The sequence below is a fragment of the Antechinus flavipes genome, chromosome 2, assembly GCF_016432865.1.
Source record: "Antechinus flavipes isolate AdamAnt ecotype Samford, QLD, Australia chromosome 2, AdamAnt_v2, whole genome shotgun sequence".
NCBI classification, from domain to species: Eukaryota; Metazoa; Chordata; class Mammalia; order Dasyuromorphia; family Dasyuridae; genus Antechinus; species Antechinus flavipes.
The window spans coordinates 35528418-35548624 of record NC_067399.1 but is presented as its reverse complement, the minus strand read 5'-3'; the positions used below and the strand labels follow the sequence as shown (position 1 = coordinate 35548624).

At 33.7% G+C, this 20207-nt stretch overlaps 1 protein-coding gene across 2 annotated transcripts; it reads left to right on the top strand.

Moving 5' to 3' along the window:
- The first annotated feature begins 1399 nt into the window (after nucleotides 1-1399).
- LOC127547516 (KRAB domain-containing protein 4-like) lies at nucleotides 1400-18596 on the top strand. Of its 2 annotated transcripts, none has more exons than XM_051974436.1 (4): nucleotides 1400-1491; nucleotides 1983-2061; nucleotides 10562-10657; nucleotides 12122-18596. In XM_051974436.1, the coding sequence occupies exons 1-4, from the start codon at nucleotides 1451-1453 to the stop codon at nucleotides 12773-12775; spliced, it is 870 nt and encodes a 289-aa protein (XP_051830396.1). In that variant the 5' UTR covers nucleotides 1400-1450; the 3' UTR covers nucleotides 12776-18596. The 2 variants fall into 2 exon arrangements, with proteins under 2 accessions (XP_051830396.1, XP_051830397.1); XM_051974437.1 differs by lacking the exon at nucleotides 12122-18596 and adding an exon at nucleotides 9720-9846 and having other exon boundaries at nucleotides 10562-10976.
- The last annotated feature ends 1611 nt before the right edge of the window (nucleotides 18597-20207 follow it).

The following is a 20207-nucleotide window of genomic DNA, read 5'->3' as shown; positions in this document are numbered from 1 at the left end:
GGTTCTGCAAACATATATTGTATCTAGGATATACTGCAACATATCCAACATATAAAGGACTGCTTGCCATCTAGGAGAGGGGGTGGAGGGAGGGAGGGGGAAAAAAATCGGAACAGAAACGAGTGTCAATATAATGTAATTATTAAATAATAAAAAAAAAAAAACAAAACAAAAACAAAACAAAAAAAAAAAAAAAACAAAAAAAAAAAAAAAAAAAAAAAAGAAAAAAAAAAACAAAGTTTATTGGGATTTACTTGGATTACTGAACCGCTGAGAAGAGTCAGGTCTTTCGTAGTTGATCATCACACAATCTTACTGTTAATTGTATACAGTGTGTTCCTGGATGATTTTAGAGAGACCTGGAAAGACTTACATGAACTATTGGTAAGTAAAATGAGCAGAACCAGGAGATCATTGTACAGGGCAACAGCAAGATTATACAATGATTCAATTCTGATGGAGGTGGCTCTTCTTAACAATGAGATGATACAGGCCAGTTCCAACGATCTTGTGATGATGAGCGCCATCTAGACCCAGAGAGAGGATTGTAAGAATGTTGTGTGGATTACAATATAGCATTTTCACTTCTTTTGTTATTTGCTTGAATTTTATTTTCTTTCTCATTTTTTTCTTTTTTGATCTAGTTTTTCTTGCACAGCAAGAATATTGTATAAATACGTATGCCTATATTGGATTTACAAATATTTTCATCATGTTTAACATATATTGGATTACTTTCCATCTAGGGCAGAGGGTGAGAGGAAGGAGGGGAAAAATTGCAACATAAGGTTTTGCAAGGATCCATATCGAAAAATTATCCTTGTATATGTTTTGGAAATAAAAAGCTTCAAAAAAAAAAAGTGTTCCTGGCTCTGCTTGTTTCATTCAGCATCAGTTCATGTAAATCTTTCTAGGTCTTTCTAAAATCAGCTTGTTCATCTTTTTAACATTCATATACCATCTTACTTAGGCATTCCCCAATTGACCAGAATCCATTCGTTTTCCAAACCTTTCCTGTAGTTTACAAACCAAAAGAAGAGTTGCTTAAAAGCATTTTTGCACACCCTTTTCTCTCCTTTATGATTTCCTTGGGATATAAACCCACTAGTGGCACTGCAGTTACATAGCTATTTGGGCATAGTGACAAATTAAAACTTTGAGGTGCCCCCATGATTCCCAACTCCCCAGCGGGCCTCCAATACAGAAAAAGCCGAGAAGTGATGCATTCAGCTAAGCAAGGACCACATTCTTAAAGAGGCGCCGGAGTGGGAAGCATGCGCAAAAGATGTGGCAGCATCCAGACTACGTTTCCCAGAAGGTCATGCTTGTCCGGGAGCAGTTCAGTGAGGATGGTCGCGCATACGTCACTTCCTCCCCGCCCAGTTCTAGGCTTTCTTGTAGCCGCTTCCCTTTCTCAATCCTTATCGACCTGTGACGGGGTGAGCAGCAGATGAAAGAGGGGCCAAACCTAGCTGGAGGCCGGTTTCTCGGGTGCGGCGGGTGGGGAGTACCAGGGTCTGGTTGAGGAACACACAGAATGGGAAGAGCGTCCGCCAGAGGGCGATGGAAGCCTTCCAGGCACTTACTGTGGCCTGCTCATGGCGCATGCGCAGAGGAAACTACGGGGTGGGGGGCGGAGTCACGCCCTGCCCCATGACCCCTGGGCAAGTTCTGACCCGCCTAGCCTCAGTCCTACTTCCCTTGCAAAAAGTCTTAGAGAATGAAGCCTAAGTTTATGGTCTTTGGTCCAGACTTTCCTGCGGCCTCGTTTCCCCATAGCATCCCCCTGGGTCCTCTGCAGGCCAGCATCCCTGCATCCTTCCACACAAAGCATCCTTCTCTCGTCCCTTGTCCGGCCTGAGCTCTGAGGGAGATGTCCCGAAGATAGTGTCCCTTGCAGAACTGAAGTGACCGCCTCCTTCCGCCCCGGGGTCCCCCTCAGTGACAAGTGGGGCTTCTCATGGACCTACTTTCCTCCCCAGGACTTCGGCCTCTCGTGGCCTCTGCTGTGCCCCCGAGGAGGAGGCAATGGCCCCCGGAGTGACCGCCAGACCATGCGAGGTGAGTGACCACCACTGCTGCTGTCCTGAAACACTATCAGTTTGAATATGCTCTAATGCTAGAAACTGTGGCCATCAGAGAGTCATAAATTTAAAGCTAAACGATACCATAGAGATCATCTATTTATCCTCCTAAATTCTTGAATTACCAAATTCAAAATTACGCCACATTAAACGTTCCAAAATCTTTCTCTCCCTCCAGCCCCTCCCCCACCCATTGAGAAGGTAAGCAATGGGATACTCATGCATGAAAAGAAAGTGAAAACTATGCTTTCATCTGCTCTGAGTTCATCAGTTCTCTTCATTTTTCTTCCATGAGTCCTGTGGAATTTTTATGGATCATTATATTGATCAGAATAGCTAAGTTTTTTCTTTGGTTATTTCAGTTGTTTTTTTTTTTTTTAATACTTTATTTTTTCCATTTATATGTAAACTTTTTTTTTTTAATTTGGAGTTCCAAATTCTCTCTCCTTCATTGAGCAGAGAAGCAAATTGATACGTTTATACATGTGTAGTTATACAAAATATATTTCCATGTTGGGAAAAAAAAAAACACAATAAAACAAGAAAAATAAAACACAAAAAGATTCTGCTTTCAAACTCCATTATTTATGGGATGGCATTTTTTTCATCATAAGTCCTTTGAAATCGTCTTGCATCTTTGTATTGCTGAGCATGGCTAAGTCACTGCTGATCATTGTTACAATGTTGCTGTTACTATACACAGTATTCTCCTGATTCTGCTCATTTCACTTTGCCTCAGATCTTAAATGTTTTCCCAGGTCTTTCTGAACATACTGCCTCATTTATTTCTGTGCAATAGTATTCCATCATAATCTTATACTAAGTCTTATTCAGCCATTCCCTAATCGATGGGCATCCATTCAATTTCTAATTCTTTATCACTGAGGGGGGAAAAAAGCTGACATGAGTATATTTGTACATTTAGGTCTTTTTCCTTTTATCTCTTGAGGATAAAGACCTAATAAAAAGATTATTAAATATTATTAATGGACAATTTGATAGTCCCTAAGGCATAATTCTAAATTGTTCTTCAAGAATGATTGAAGTATTTCACAATTTACTAATAGTGTATTAGTGCCTAGATGTTCCCACATTGTTTCCAGGGTTTATCTTGTTCTTTTTCTGTCGTATAATCTATCCAATAGATATGAAGTGATATCTCTGAGTTGTTTTGATTTGTACTTCTCTAATTACTTGTGATCTAGAGCATTTTTTCTTATTGCTATTAATAGCATTGATTTCTTCTAAAAAGTGTCTGTTCAAATGCTTTGATTATTTTCCAATTGGAGAATGGCTCCTATTTTTATAAATTTGTCTCAGTTCCCAATAAACTTTAGAAGTGAAGTTTTTATCAGAAAAACTTGTTGCTGCTGCTTTTCTTATAACCTCCACTATTTCCAGTTCCCAAAGCTGGTGGTGCTGTCCAGGGTACTTTGAGCCAATCCCCTAGTATGACTGAAAAAAAGGTCTCCCAGTGATCTTTTGCCATTCCAGTATTTGATTTGATACATTATTTTAGGAAGGGAATTTTGGAAATATTTGAAAAAGCTCCCTCACGCTTTGTATATGTTTTGCATTTATAATACTGTATTGTGCAATTTTTTTCACCCGAAGAATGTTGACTCTTAGAGGGTAGAACATATTTAATTTTCCTTTTTGTACCCTGTACCTAGCATAGTACCTTTCACATGGCAGGCACTTAATGAATACTTGTAGATTACTAAAGAGGAAGCTAAGAGTCTCAAAATCAAAAGAGATTGAGCAGTAAGTCAGAGCAAGATCTCACATTAAGAGTGCCAAAATTTCCTTACAGCTATATAAACCTTAACTCATACAAATCTGTCCATTACTATGCCTCCAGAAGCAACCACTTTATAACCCAATGCAATCCTCCTAAGTAACATTCTTCACATAGAATGTTTTCTGAGTACTTACTGTCCTCTTCATCCAACTTTTACCTATTCATTTGTTCACCCATTCAAAGTGCTAATCTTGCTGTTTCAAAGGAAGGATAATAATAGCATTAAATATATTTTGATTTAAGATTTTAAAACATTTTCCTTGGAAAAACTGATAGGTGTTAATATCATTTAATAAATAAGAAAATTGAGGTTTAAGGAGAGAATCATTTGCCAGAATCATTTATTGAGAATAATTATGATACAATTGTACTAGAAATGCTAGCTAAAGCAAAAAGACAAGAAAAAGAAATTGAAAGAATAAAAATAAGCAACAGAAACAAAACTGTCACCTTATGCAAATGATATATGTACTTCATTTACTCTAGGGAATTAACTAAAAAGATAAGTTGAAAAAGTAAAGAACTTGAGCAGATTTGCAGCATTTTTAAATAAACCCATATTTCTATATACCATTTCTACATACCATTAAAAAAAAAAAACAGCGAGAAGAAATAGAAAGAAAAATTTCTTTTAAAATAACTAGCTAATATTAAAATTTGGGAGGTTACCTGTCAAGACACATCCCAGGGACTATATAAACACAATTACAAAAAAAAAAAAATTCACACAACTCAAGATAGATCTAAAAATTTGAAAAATATTAATTCTTCAAGGATAAACTAAGCCAATTTAATAAAAAATGGCAGGTCTACCTCTATTTATTCAGTGTCATAATGTTCAAGCTATGAAAAAAATTATTTGATAGAAATAGAAAAACAGTATAATTCATCTGGAAGAAAAGAAGGTTAAGATTATCAGGGGAATCAATAAATGTAAATGTGAAGGAAGCCAGCCTAGCAGTTCTAGATTTCAGACTATATTGCAAAGAGGTAATCATTAAAACAATCCAGAAAGGGCTAAGAAATAGAGTAGTGGGGCAAATTAAAAATTTTTATTACATGAAATTAAAAAAGCTAATACTACCAAAATTAGAAAGGAAATGGGGGAAGAATTTTTTTACAACAGGTTTCTCTGATAAAGATTTTATTTCTCAAATCTATAGGGAAGTGAGCTAAATTTATAAAAATAAGAACTATTTCCCAGTTAATAAATAGTTAAAAATAGGAACAGACACTTTTCAGAACAACAACAACCAAAAAAAGCTATCAATACTCATGTGAGGAAAAATGCCCTAAATCAATAATGGATAGAGAAATGCAATTTAAAACAACCCTGAGGTACCAGTTGGCAATTATCAGATTTATTAATATGACAGAAATGCTGGAAAGGATTTGGAAAAAAAAGGGGAGGGACACTAATGCACTGTTGGTAGAATTGTGAACTAGTCCAACCATTTTGGAGAACAATATACCCCCTAAAATATAGCATGTTCATACCCTTTGACTTAGCAATATCATTGTTAGGTTTGTATCCCAAAAGGATCAAGGACTAATTTGTATAGAAATATTTATAGCAGTTCTTTTTGAAATCCTAAGTAAATGGATTTAAGAATAAAGCAAAGAAACAATAATTGTGTGAAAGGCAATATGATAATGATAAAAATACACATCGCCTTTTCTGGGTAATAGCTAAAGTAATCTTCAGAAGAAAAATTATGACCCTGAAAACATAAATTAATGAAAAAACAATAGATTAATAACTTAAGCAATAAGGGATTCTGGGCACTTGGGTATTGGGTTATGTATAATGTGAAATGTGGAAGATCAATATCTCCTTCAAAGAATCTAATCAATACATAAACACTTCTAGAATAACAGCAGTTATTTTGTATGAACTTAAGATTAAGGGAACTTTCTGTCCTTTAAGGATAGAAGAAAAGAAGGAGAGAAGGAAGAAAACAAGCATTTATTAAGTGCCCACTTACTGTGATAAGCACAAATAATTTCATTTGATCCTCACAACAACCTGGAAGGTATGTGCTACTATTATTATTATCTCCATTTTACAGTTGAGAAAACTGAGGCAGAAAGAGGTCAAGTGATCATTTATCCAGGGCCAAAAATTTCTAAGTGTGTAAGTGTAGAGTTGAACTCAGAATTTTCTGTCTCTCAGCCCAGCATTTATTTAGTATTTACTATGTGCCACACACTATCAAATTCCTATACAGGATGAGATTAACCAAGTGGCTTACGGGATTGACATTTCTCTTGAGAGACAGTTGGACTATTGCTATCCCTAAGAAAATCACTACTTTATACTTTATACATCCATGGGAAATTACTCAGTCTACTGGCCAACAAATTAATGCTATTTGAACTATCAAATACAATTGGACTAATTAATTACTGACTATTTGCCTTTTTTCCCCTTAGCAGAAGAATATTTAGATTTTTATTTGCATTGTTTTATGGTTTTCTTGTTTTTAAATACGTTTTATTTAATTCATTAAATACTTCTCAAGTACATGGTGAGAAAAAAAATTTTAATATCCATTTTTTAAATTTTGGATTACAAATTCCCTATCTCCTTCTTCTTACTCCTCCCTTGAAAAGGCAAGAAATTTGATATCGATTATATTTGTGATGCAAAACTTATATCAATAGATGTAAACAAAACTTTTGACATGATACAATACCTATTTCTGTTTAAAAAAAAAAAAAGAAAGCATAGGGATAAAGCCAAATTAAAGCATTCTGAAGTTCCACCTCACACTCATCAGATTGGCAGAGTTGACAAAAAAGTAAAATGACAGATGCTAGAGAGGGAGGTGTGACCTGAACCAGCCATTCTTGAAAATAGTTTGGAACTATGCTAGGAAAATTGCTAAAGTATGCATACTCTCTGTCCCAGCAATATCTCATTAGTTCCAAAGGCATTAAAGTATTCATATGTGTAAAATCGTTTGTAGTAGCTCTTTTTGTAGAATAACTGAAAGTGTTAGTGTACATGAAACTGTAATTTAAGAAATCATGAAAAGAATGTTTTCAAGGAATCCAGGGAAGGCTTGTTTGAATCAGTGAGTAAAATGAGCAACCCAGGAGAAAAATTTGTTCAGTGACAAATAAATCACTTGGAAAGCTTTAGAAATCTGATCAAAACAGCGACCAACTTTTTCAAAAGGACTTAAGATGAAACATGTTAACCAACTTCTGGCACTGATGTGATTGAATTGTGAGGTACAGATTGAGATGCACATATTTTGGAGACAGTCAATACAAGAAATTGTTTTACTTGCCTCTGAATATTTGAAAGATTTGATTTTACTTATCTTTTTGTTTCCAAATAGGATGTGGGAAGTGGGAATGCTAGAAGATAGGATTTTTGTAAATGATAGTCCTCCTTCCTGGGATGGAGGAAGAAGGATGAGGTGAATCCCTTCTGGTATGGGTAGTCTTCTCATCTGGAACTCTTCTATGTCTCTTTTTTATCTAATCTTTCATAGGGATTTAAGACTCAGATGCTTGATTTAAATCTGCTTTTTTGGGAAAGTGCTGTGTTAAAATGAATTGAACCAAAGAATAAGAGGCAGCAAAGTATAAAGAAAAAAATACCAGACATTGTGTCAGTAGGCTTGTTTTTGACATTCAGCTGTAATTTTTAATAGCTGATTAATTTAAAGCATAACTAATCATAATAATAAAAATGTTTTAAAGTAACATTAATGGAGTATGAATAAAAAATGAAATAGATTGTTGTTTAAAAAAAAAATTGTAGAGCAATGTCAGAGTCCCAGAAGTACAATTGTGGTGATAAATGCTACAAAAAGATTTTTTAAAAATGAGTTTGAAGACAATTAAAAGCTCAGAGTAGTGAGGACCATGTTTAGACATGGACGGGATGATGGTGATACAAAGAGATACCTGCAAAAACATTAAACAAGTAAAATCTTCCTTGGCTTTAATATTCTCTTTGAAGAATGATTATTCTTAAACTGAAATGAGAGCAATTGGATACCAAAAGTAAAAGGACCAAAAGGTTTTTACTTTACCAAAAGTTAAAATAGACAAGATCCAGGATCCAGAGAGGATCCACAGTGATAGAAGTGTAAAATGTATTTGTTTAGGAAATTAATTTGTCCTTGAAAGATCTTGGAGAATGGAGGAGATACCACAGAACTAGAAAAGAGGCATGTGCCAGATTTCCAAAAAAGAGTATGGATTCTGTGAAATCTAGACCAGTGACTTTGAATTTTCCTAGACTACATTGCGAAATGAGTAGTTAGGGAGCAATTTTTAAAAGGCTGGTTTTTTTTTTTTTTCTGTAATGTTTTTTGTTATTTCACCAGTCATTTCTCTGGAAAAAGACTCTCCTTTGTAGTCCAAATTTTATCATTTTATACCATAGAAAAAGTTACACAAAAATGTTCATTATGGAGACTCTACCTGATAATTCATACAATATTCACCTTTGGTGGTCTCTATCTTCTATGTTGTAAGAAATGGCAACATTTTTTCAGTTATTCAAAGTTCAGCATCTTTTCTGTGTGTGTATGTACATATACATATATGCATATATATGTAGAGAGAGAGAGAGTATATTTTTATATATTTTATAGTTCTGTTGGCCCTACTTATTTCACACAGCATTAATTAATACTTATCTTTCAGTACTTCTCAGAATTCCTCATATTTGTCACTTACTGAATAATAGCCCATTGTATTCATATGCCCTTTTTCCCTAGCCTTTATTAATGATAATGCAATTTGTTTCTAGTTCTTTGCTGCCCCAAAGGGTATTTTTATAAATATTTTTGTGTATAAACTTAGTCGTACCCCTATTACGGTTATAGAAAAATATATGTAATATATGGAATGGAAACTAGCTCTGAATTTGCATTTAGGAGGACCTGAACTCAAATACTTTCCTCCTCTGGACCTCACTCGCCTAATTTGCAAAATGAAAGTTGCTATTCTCAATATATGAATTGAAAAATAATGGTCCTTTAATGCTGTTCCCAGCAGTTAAAAAAAATTTCTCATACTGTTTCAGGCAGGAAACGGCAGTTTCTTGTGTTCACTTTTGCCCTTATGGCTCCAGGAACATTGAACACAGTTGTGTACATTTTGGAGCATTTCATTTTAAGAAGCAAAGACAACATTTAAGAAGCAAAGACAGTGATAACCATGCTGGTTGCTGAAAGGAACTTATTCTGGAAGAGAAGACTTAGAGCCACATGATAACTATCTTCAACTAATTCATTTTCATTTTAGTATCAGCAAATAAAAAAAGAATTAACTATATTACTGTTTCAGCTTAGAGAGCAGAAGTAAAAGCCATGAGTGCACATGATAAAAAAACAGTTTAATTTGATTTCATTGGATCCATTAACAACAATTCAACCTTCACAAAGATGCCAAATAGTTATTTCTAAAGTACAAATCAGTCAATATCACTCTCTTTCTCAAGAGGTTCAATAGCTCTCCTTTGCTTCTATGATCAGATTCAAACTCCTACTAGACATTTAAAACCCTTTAAAATTGGGGTATAGTTTTTTGCTAGAGAAGAATTCCATGTAATAAGCATTTGTTATGACTACTATATGCCAGACATAATGCCAGACATTATGCTAAATGCTCAGAAACAAAGAAGGGGAAAATATCCCTTGCTTTCAAGAAGCATGCAGTCTAATGGGAAAGGAATTCTTATACGTGATAATAACCAGAACTCTATTAGATTACAAATATTTAAATGATTTTTCTACTAGCATGGAGCTTACATTAGAATTTCAAAACAGAGATATACCTGAGTAAGTACAAATATTTTGGTGTTTCAGGAATCAGTGACATTCAAAGATGTGGCTGTGGAATTCACCTGGGAGGAGTGGGTTCATTTGAACCCATCTCAGAAAAACTTGTACAGGGATGTGATGCTGGAGAACTATAGGAACTTGGTATCTTTGGGTAAGAACAGCTGTCCCTTTTCAGTCTTGACATACATTGTGGAGACTTTCAAAATTTTAACAGTTTACTCTTGTAGACAAAAGGAATATATATTCCTTATCCTTTTGTTGCCAAGAGACAGAGTATTTGAGCTGGCTCTTTCCAGGAAAAAGGTCTTTTCTTATTATCCTTGAAAATGTATCTTCCCTTCTCTGTTGCTCCAAATCCACAATTTTCTGTTTAACCCCAGTCTAAGTATCATCTAAGCAGTGAATGAATGAGTCAAATGGACTGTTTTTCCTAAGTCCCATTCTGTAACCCATTTTTCATAAGATAAAATATCCTGCAATGGTTCTTTGTAACTGTTTTTCAGTTCTTCTTATCATATTTATTTTTCCTCCAAAGAAAATTTTATTTTAATAGTTTTTATTTCTTTTTAGTGTTTCATGGATGCTTTAAAAAAATTCATTTTTTTCCTTCCCTTATCTTCTACTACCTACCATCTAAAATCTAAAACAAAAACTCTACCTTTCCTTCAAACAACTAGTTTAGCCCTCCTTGGTTGAAAAAAAACAAAAAAAGACAAAATTTATTAATATATCTACCATTCTTGATCTATTTTGTACTCTTATCCCCTATCTTTCTACTAAAAGTTGGAAAAAGTATTTCGTCTATGTGTTCTGTGATAAAATTCTGAGATAACTATCTCTAGCACTTTTTCATTTTCAACTAATAGGATTTGCAGTTTCTAAACCAGATGTCATCCACCAGTTGGAAAGAAAGGAAGCATCTTGGATACGAAAGGCAGATATTCCAAGAAGCAGCTGTCCAGGTGACTATATAAAAATCAAACAGATGGGTCATTACAAAATATATCTCTGTTGGTCATTTTAATTCAGACCTTTTAATAAAATGGTGAGCACAGTCTTATTAAAGCTTAGAAGAGAAGCTGAAACTTTAAGACTTCATTTTTTAACTCAAGTTACTTTTTTATGCATCTCTTTACTCACATATACCTCCAATTTCAAAGAAAGGTATTGCCTTAATGTATGGAATAGGTATTTTTCTTAGTTCCCTGAAAATTGTCTTAAGCAGGTATTTGGCTACTTTACTTTTATCAATTCAGTCTCCCTTTTAAAATAAACACATTACTCAAGATGTTAACAATATGGATTTTTTATTTCTGAGTCATCTTCGATATTTTCTTCTGTCTTGTTTTTCTGATTATGTTGCTTTAAGTCATAATTTGATTCCTGTTTCCTCAGTTTATCATTTGTGTGTCATTCTGTTACTATTTATGCTTTAAAATTATATTCATAAAGATACATTAATATGTTCATATGACAGGTCTTATTTAACCATACCTATAACTTTTCAGTATTTTGCTGTTTCAGAAAAGGTTGCTATGTATATTTTTTTAAGAAAAATCTTTATTTGCTTTCAATAACATTTTGATTGGGATAACATAATGGGATTACTGAGTCAAACTATATGAACAGTTTTGGAGATCTAACTTAAATTGCTTTGCTGTTCTTCAGAAAAAAAAATAGCAGCAGCAGTTTACCAAGTACCTTATTTCCACATAACTCCTAATGTATTATCATTTTAAAATGTCTTTGTTAATCTGACAGCTATTTGGTGATACCTCTAAATTGTTTCCATTTTTACTTCTTTGATTGCCAGGGTTTAAGTAATGTTTTTGTGAATTATTTCTCTTGTGCAAAATACCTGTATGTCTTGATCATTTACTTTTTTGGGATTGAATCTTACAAAATTTTAATTGAATCCTTACAAAATAGATTTGTTAGAATTTTGGGGAAATTTATGGCAACAATTGTATGATATTATTTCTTTTTCTCTCTTTTCCCCTCTATTTACTTCATCTCTTTCTATAACTCATTCTCACTCTAAACTCATCGATTTTTATTCAGAAGTTTTTTTTCTCCCCTTTCTATTTTCACTTGGATATGTAAAAAAGTACATTTGCAAGTTTTCAAGTCATATATTTTTTATGAATAATCTTTCATTTCTGTATTCCATTCATACGTCAGCCATTTAGAATAGACTCAGGACTTAATTCATCTTCCAGGTAATTTCATCCTCTCAGTTCATTTACATATGTTAACTTTAAGTCATCATACTTTCACATAAGATAAACTGATCTTTAATGAAAGATCAGTGAGAATAGCTTTCTCAAGTGACAAACAAAAGAATAGTTTTAAAACCTCTGAACCACTAGGAATCTTGGGAAAAGGGAAGAAAAGGCAGTTAATCAGCTCTCTTTTCTCCCTTTCAGAGAGCAAAGAATTTAATGGAAAGAAACCTTATGTATGTAGTGAATGTGGAAAAGCCTTCAGAAGGAGAGCACATCTTACTGTGCATCAGAGAATTCATACTGGAGACATTCTTTATGAATGTAAGGAGTGTGGGAAGGCTTTTCACTACAACTCAGCACTTATTCTACATCAAAGAATTCATACTGGGGAGAAACCTTATGAATGTACTGAATGTGATAAGGCTTTCAGGAGTAAAACACAACTTACTGTGCACCAGAGAATTCACACTGGAGAGATTCTTTATGAATGTAAGGAATGTGGAAAGACTTTTCACTATAATTCAGAACTTATTCGACATCAAAGAATTCATACAGGAGAGAAACCTTATGAATGTACTGTATGTGGGAAGGCCTTTAGGAGGAAGCCACATCTTACAGTGCATCAGAGAATTCATACTGGGGAGAAACCTTATGAATGTACTGAATGTGGAAAGGCCTTCAAGAGGAAGGCACAACTTACTGTGCATCAGAAAATTCATACTGGAGATATTCTTTTTGAATGTAAGGAGTGTGGGAAAGCTTTCCATTACAACTCAGCACTTATTCTACATCAGAGAATTCATACTGGGGAAAAGCCTTATGAATGTAGTGTATGTGGGAAGGCCTTCAGGATGAAGGCACGTCTTACTGTGCATCAGAGAATTCATACTGGAGAGGTACTTTATGAATGTAAGGAATGTGGGAAGACTTTCCACTACAACTCAGAACTTATTCCACATCAAAGAATTCATACAGGAGAGAAACCTTATGAATGTGTTGTGTGTGGAAAGGCCTTCCGCCGGACTGTAGATCTTACTCAACATCAAAGTATTCATACTGGAGAAAGACCTTATGAATGTAATGAATGTGGGAAGACCTTCACGCTGAAGAAATATCTTGTTCAGCATCAACGAATTCATTCTGGATAGAAAGTTTTTGAGTGTAATGTATGTAGGAAGTCCTTTAGACCAAGAACAGTATTTTATGTTCATCAGAATTCATCCTGTAGAGACTCTTCATAAATGTAAGGAATATGGGAAAGCCTTTCATCATGATTCAGATCTTATTAGATACAAAAGAATTCATTCTGGAAAGAAACCTTATGAATTTAGTGAATTTGGGAAGGTCTTCAGGAGGAAGGGACTTCTTACCTGTTTTAGAGAATTCATAATGAAGAGAAACCTATATGAATCAGAATATTTATTCTGGAGATAAGTATTATGAATGTGAGAAGATTTTTAGACTAAGAACCAATCAAGGAATTCAGGTGCTTTCTTCTGTGCCTCTGATTGACAGTATACTTATGGCTGGGCTCCCAGGCTGGTATGCCTTGAAAGTCACCACTAGAATGAGACTTTGGCATAATGTGGTCTGGCAGCAGCCTTGGAACAACAAAATCCACTGTGGCAGCAGCCTTGCTTGAGTCTTGACGTCTGCCCAGAAAAAAAAGGCAGAAAATGGCATACAAGGAGCTTTTTTTGCTTCTCTACAACAAAATGGTAACCAGCATCTACAAATTTACAGAGCAGGGGCAGTTGGAAAATAGAAGATGCATTACTAAGCTGGAGAACATGGCTTTTAGGATGGGACAATGCTTAATAGATTTACAAAGGACATTACAAGACTCAAGAATGAATTAGATATTACAAAGTTCATTTGCAAGGTTCTGGGGACCAATGTTTTCAGTAAAACTATAAGGCCAAATCATCAGGTTATCTATATGCTTCAAGACAACAGATTTTTGACTCCTGACTCAGATGTTTTCAGGAAAATGGTATTTAGATCACGCACCTAAGTATTTACATTTACATGTGACTTAATCGAACATTTTTTTTTTTTATCAAATATGGGGATAAAAAAGTATTTAGACAGCTGAAGTGTCAGCAGTGCCACCATGTAAATTTCAAGTGATGATACAGAAAATATAGCATGCATTCAAATGCTTTTACAGTGTAAGGAGATTAAATTATTGATGTATCAAGATTTTTGAGTAGTAACTTTTGACTGACTGAAGTTGGCATAAGTTTCTATGATACATTGATTCATGTAAGCTTTGTTACTTTATTTCATGTTTTAATACCTACTTTCAAGTGAGAGTATCATAATATAGTATATGTATCATCTGATGGAATGGGAGAATATCAAAGAAAATTTTACTGAGACATCATATACTGTAGCTAGCTCTATTACAGTCTGCCAAATGCAACTTTATTTCATTAAAAAAATTATTAAATAAGCACAGAAACCAAGTAACAACTTTTCTTCATGCTTCTACTTCAGTAGTTTCTGCTATTTATTTGGCATTAAAAAGGAGGGTAAAATTAAAATCTTAGTGAATTTACCAGGAAGAAAAAGTTACATCATTTATATCTGATTTTTTCAGATTCAGATTCAGACTAAGTGGATTTTTTAGAAGTTGGAGTATGTGTTAAGATTAACTTAAACGATATTATAAATGACACTGGGATAATATTTGTTCTTAGTAAAAAGCAAGTTTCATATTTTTGTGAAGGGACTCTGCATTTAAGTCTGGTCATAGGGTGGCAAAAATTAGTAGAAGATTTCTAAGATTAGCAAGGGTGAAAAGAAGGGAACTGAAAGAACCTGGAGAAAGAAAATAAGTTGAAGGATTGGCTAATAGATTAGAAAAATGGTTAAAGCACTATATTTTCTATAAATACTTGAGACTAAACAGGATGACTTTTCATATACAAAAGGTTACTTGTCCAAGTCAATTTCACCACATTCAGCTAATGAATAATTGAGAATGTCCATTTTTTAACTATACCAGTTAACAGGAACTTTCAGGTCCAACATTTTTAAACATGTTACATGTGTCCTTTGCATTGTGCCTCCATGGGTTTACCAATAGTACGCACCAAATATTGTTTGATTTCAAGTAAAAATCAAAGAATTCACCCTGGACTGTAGTGGGAAGACCTTCCTATGGATTGTAAATCTTATTCAATATCAGATCATTCATAGTGGAGCAAGACCTTATGAATAAACTATATATGGGAAGATCTTCAGATGGAGGACATGGTTTCCTAAGAAACAGCATTCATTCTGTGGAGAAAACTGATGAATATAATCATAATCAGGTACTACAATGTGTTCAGCCACGCCCCGATTGATCAATAGCTGCTATAAATAGTTTTAAATATGTCAGTCCTTTTCCTTTTAAAAAAAATCTCTTTAAGTTAAAGTGTTTTTTCTAGTCAGAGGGTATGCATGATTTTATAACCCTTTGGACATAGTTCTAAACAGCTCTCTAGAGTAATTGGATCCGTTCACAACTTCACCATTAGTGCATCCCAGTTTTCCCACATTCCTTCCAACATTTACCATTTTTCTTTTCCTGTCATATTACCCAATCTGATGGGTGTAAAGTAGTACTTTGAAGTTCTTTTAATTTGCATTTCTCTAATCATAGGAATTTTGGAGCATTTTTTCATATGACTATAAGTAACTTGTATTTCTTCTTCTGAAAAATGCCTTTTTGTATCTTTTAACCTCAACTGGGGATTGACTTGTGTTCATAAAAATTTGAGTCAGGGGAAGCTAGTTGGTGTAGTGGTTAGAGCATCAGCCCTGAATTCAAGAGGACCTGAGTTCAAATCTGGCCTCAGACACTTAACACTTCCTGACTGTGTGACCCTGGTCAAGTCACTTAATCCCAGTTGCCTCAGCAAAAAAAAATAAATAAATAAAAATTGAGTCAGTTCTCTGTATATTTGAAAAATTAGACCTTTATCGGAAAATTTTGCTATAAAAAATTTCCCTAATTTCTGCTTTCTTTCTAATCTTGGCTGTAATTGGTTTTGTTTGGGCAAAAGAAAAAAAATCATTTAATGTAATTAAAATTGTGTATTTTATCTCCTGTGATCTTCTCTATCTCTTATTTTGTCATAAATTCTTCCATTATCCCAGACAGTCTTTTCTAGTTCTAAGTAAAGCTTATTTCTTTATTCCACAAAGTGGATATTGGCCAAAAATTGTTTTTCAGAGCTAGAAATAATAACAAAATTCACTTAGAAGAACAAAAAATTAAGAATATCAAAGGAATCATTGAATAGAAATGTAAAAGAAGTTAATCCAGTAGCATCCAATCTCTCTATTATAAAGCAGTTATCTAGATAGATGGATGGATGGATGGATAAATAAGCAAAAAATCCAAAACACATAGTATTGGCTAAAAATCAGAATAAAATTGGCTAAGAATTAGATCAGTGGAATAGATTAGGTATACAGTATGCTTTACTAAATGATCTTAGTGATCTAGTATTTCATAAATGCAAATTTTTAAACATTTGAAACAACCATTTGACTAGAAAGCAGTTTGGCAGAAACTAAAACATAGGCCAACAATTCACAGCTTCACTATGATGAAGTCAAAAAGAGTATATGATTTAGATACCAATAGTGCCTCCATACAAGTCCAAAAAGCAATGATTATTTGCCTCTCCCTTCCATTTACTTTTACATCTCTCCCACCCGCCCCTAAGTCCAAGAATCAACGTCAGTTCAAAATCTTGAGGTTCTCTGATTGATAATAACAGTAACAAGAAGGGTAGGCCATTTCTATTCACAGATTCCTTTGATATTCTTGATCTTTTATTCCTCCAAGTGAATTTTCTTACTGTTATTTTCTAGCTATGAAAAATAATTTTTGGTAGTTTGGCAATCCTTTGGTAGTTTGATTGGTATGTCATTGAACAAGTAGACTAATTTAGGCAGAATTGTCATTTTTATTATATTAGTTAATAATAATATATTATTATATTAATTATATTATAATAATTAGTATATTATATCTGTGAGTAATTGATATTTTTCCAATTGTTTAGATCTGATTTGTTTTGTGTAAAAAGTGTTTTGTAATTGTGTTCATATAGTTCTTGGGTTTATCTTGGCAGGTAGGCCCCCAAATACTTTATTTTGTCTGCGTTATTCTAAATGGAACTTCTCTTTCTATTTCTTGCTGCTGGACTTTATTAACAATATATAGAAATGCTAATGATTTGTATGTATTTATTTTATATCCTGCAATTTTTTTGAAGTTGTTATTTTTTCACTTAGTCTTTTAATTGATTCTCATTTAATTGATTTAATTGATTTCTCTAAGTATAGCATCATATCTTATCATCTGCAAGGCAATAGTTTTGTTTCTTCATCATGTGTTCTAATTTCTTCAATTTTTTTCTTAAATCTTATTGCTATATTTGGCATTTTTAGCATAAGACTGAATAAGAGGCACCTCAATCTAATTGAGAGGCTTTTAGATTATCCCTATTATAGATAATGTTTGCTGATGATTTTAAATAGCTATCCCTTATCAATATTCCTTATTACTTTAAGGAAAGCTCTTTTTATTCCTAGGCTTTCTAGTGTTTTTAATAGGAATGAATTTAATATTCATTTTGTCCAATGGTTTTGCTGTATCTGTTGAGATAATTATATGATTTTTTTTCCTTATTGATGTGATCAGTTATGCTGGTTTTCCTAATCTTGAATCAACTCCACATTCCTGGTATTAGTCCCATCTGGTCATAGGGTGATCTTTATGATATATTGCTGTAATCTTCTTGCTAGCATTTTATTTAAAATCTTTCCATCAATATTCACTAGAGAAATTGGTCTATGGTTTTCTTTTTCAGTTTTGCCTCCTCCTGGGGTCCATAGCAGCACCATATTGTGTCATTAAAGGAAATGAGTATGCTTTTTTTGCCTATTTTTCCAAATAGTTTATAGAGTATTTTTTTTCTCTTTTTTTGCAAGGGAATTGAGGTTAAAGTGACTTGCCCAGGGTCACAAAGCTAGTGAGTATTAAGTGTCTAAGGCTAGATTTGAACTCAGGGTCTTCCTTACTCCAGGGTCAGTGCTTTCTCCACTGTGTCATCAAGCTGCCTCTAGTTTACATAGTATTAGAATTAATTGTTCTTTAAGTGTTTAATAGAATTCACTTATGAACCCAGCTGGTCCTGGTAGTTTTTTCATAAGGAGTTCATTGATAGCTTGTTCAATTTCTTTTTCTAAAATAGGGTTAAGTCCCAGTAGTAAATGTTTGATTTGTATACCTACTTTATATTCCTGCATACTCAAGGTCTTGTAAAAATTTCTCTGGCATAAAAGGGTCATGCGTGGAAAAAGTTTAAAAAGTCCTGATACAAGTATTCTATTAGCTCTTATGGTAATCTGAGCAATTTTTGTAAATGTTTATCTGTTTTACTTAAATTATCAAATTTCTTGCATATAATTGAGCAAATAGCTCCTAATAATTATGTTAATGTCTTCATTTGTAGTAAATTTACCTTTATCATTTCTGATACTACTAATTTGGTTTTCTTTTATCTTTTTTATAAGCAAATTAGCCAATGGTATATCTATTTTATTGGGGTTTTATTTTTTCATAAAACCAGCTATTTATTTATTAAATAAATAGTGTTCTTACTTTCAACTTTATTAATCTCTTCTGTGAGTTTTAACACTTCCAATTTGGTGTTTATTTAGGGATTTTTAATTTATTCTTTTTTTAGTTTAATGCCCTATTCATTGATCTACTTTTTCCTCTATTTTATTGATTTAAGCATTTAGAGATATAAATTTTCTTCTATATACTGTTTTAGCTGCATCCCATAAATTTTGTTGTGTTATTTCTTTCTTTTCATTCTCTTTAATGAAATTATTGTTTTTTTTAATGATTTTTGCACTTTTTTTAGAATTAGATTATTTAGTTTCCAATTAATTTTTAATCTATCTTTCCACATGTTTTTATTTAATGTAATTTTATTGCATTTTCTGCATTTCTGCTTTTCTACCTTCAGTTGTAATACATAGGCAGTTTTTGTATAGGTGCCATAAGACACTGAAAAAAGGTATATTTTTTTCCATTTTCATTCTATTTTCTTCAAATTCTATCATATCTAACATTTCTAAAATTGTGTACATCTCCTTAATTTTTGCTCTATTTAAAATTTATTTCTTTAGCTCTTGTAGGAATCTTTGCATTTCTGTCCAGTCTGCATTTTTCCCTCACTGAGACTTGCTTTGTCAGTGTTTTCACACTGTTGTTTTCTTTTGAGTTTGTGTCTTGAACATTCTTCTCTTTATAGAAGTATTTATGGTCAGATTCTCGTTATTATTTGCTCCTTTTCTCAACCTATTTCTTCACTTTGGGCTTTTTATTAGAGTTGGGCTCTGCGCACCTTTGAGGGAATGATTGGCCTGAACTTTATGTCCTTTATGTCCTGCTGCTTTCCCAACTAAGCCTCGGAGCCCGGAGGTTTTCTTTGCTTCCAGGATTGCTGTGATATAGGGAGAAGTCTGTTCATTGCCCTTATGTTCTATGCTTCAATCCTTATCCAGCTAAGGTTGTCCCCTTTTCCTCATGACTGCAATTATACCTTTCAACCCTGTAATTATAACTTGAACTGAGTAATAAACAAGGTATTTTCCAAATGGCATGTGATCCTCTGTTCACTGTTAACACAGAGATCCCTTTCTGCCAAGTGTTCAGTCCCCTTACTGTTCCTGTGCTATTCTTAATACCATATCAGGTGTTCCTAATATCATACCACTGCCATCACCATCATCGATGGCCTGTGCTGCTTACACCTGGCAGTATATCATCCTTAACCCTCTTGTCTGCGGACCCATCTTTCTATTCCTCAGCTGCCCTAGAAAAATGTCTCATTGTGACTTTTTGATGGCTTCTCCACTCAGAATTTGACTTGGCATTTTCTTCTGGGATCATTTTGTAAGAAAGGTTTTGGAGCAAGCTTGACAATTGTCTTAACTCTGTCATCTTAGAACACTGCCTTCAATTTTTACTTAAGATCCTGAAATGGACAGTAATCAGGACAGGTACCCAAACTGTCCAGAAGAGAGGCTCATAAGAAGATTTTGACTGAGGCCAAAAACTATTTACGGTGGCCTCATTTCTGAAAAATAAAATGGGTCAAGCATTGTACTGCTCTGTGAAGTTCAATAAACCCTTCATCTGAACATGATTAAAAGTCTTGCATTTTGTCACAGTTGTTAGGGAAATAGTATCAACAGGGATATCTAA

Excerpts from the sequence above, each read along its gene's own strand:
- LOC127547516 (XM_051974436.1), top strand. The coding sequence starts at position 1,451 with ATGAAAGAGGGGCCAAACCTAGCTGGAGGCCGGTTTCTCGG. Across the intron at positions 2,062-10,561 it reads TGACCGCCAGACCATGCGAG|GATTTGCAGTTTCTAAACCA; the intron begins GTGAGTGACCAC and ends TTCAACTAATAG. Across the intron at positions 10,658-12,121 it reads TCCAAGAAGCAGCTGTCCAG|AGAGCAAAGAATTTAATGGA; the intron begins GTGACTATATAA and ends TCTCCCTTTCAG.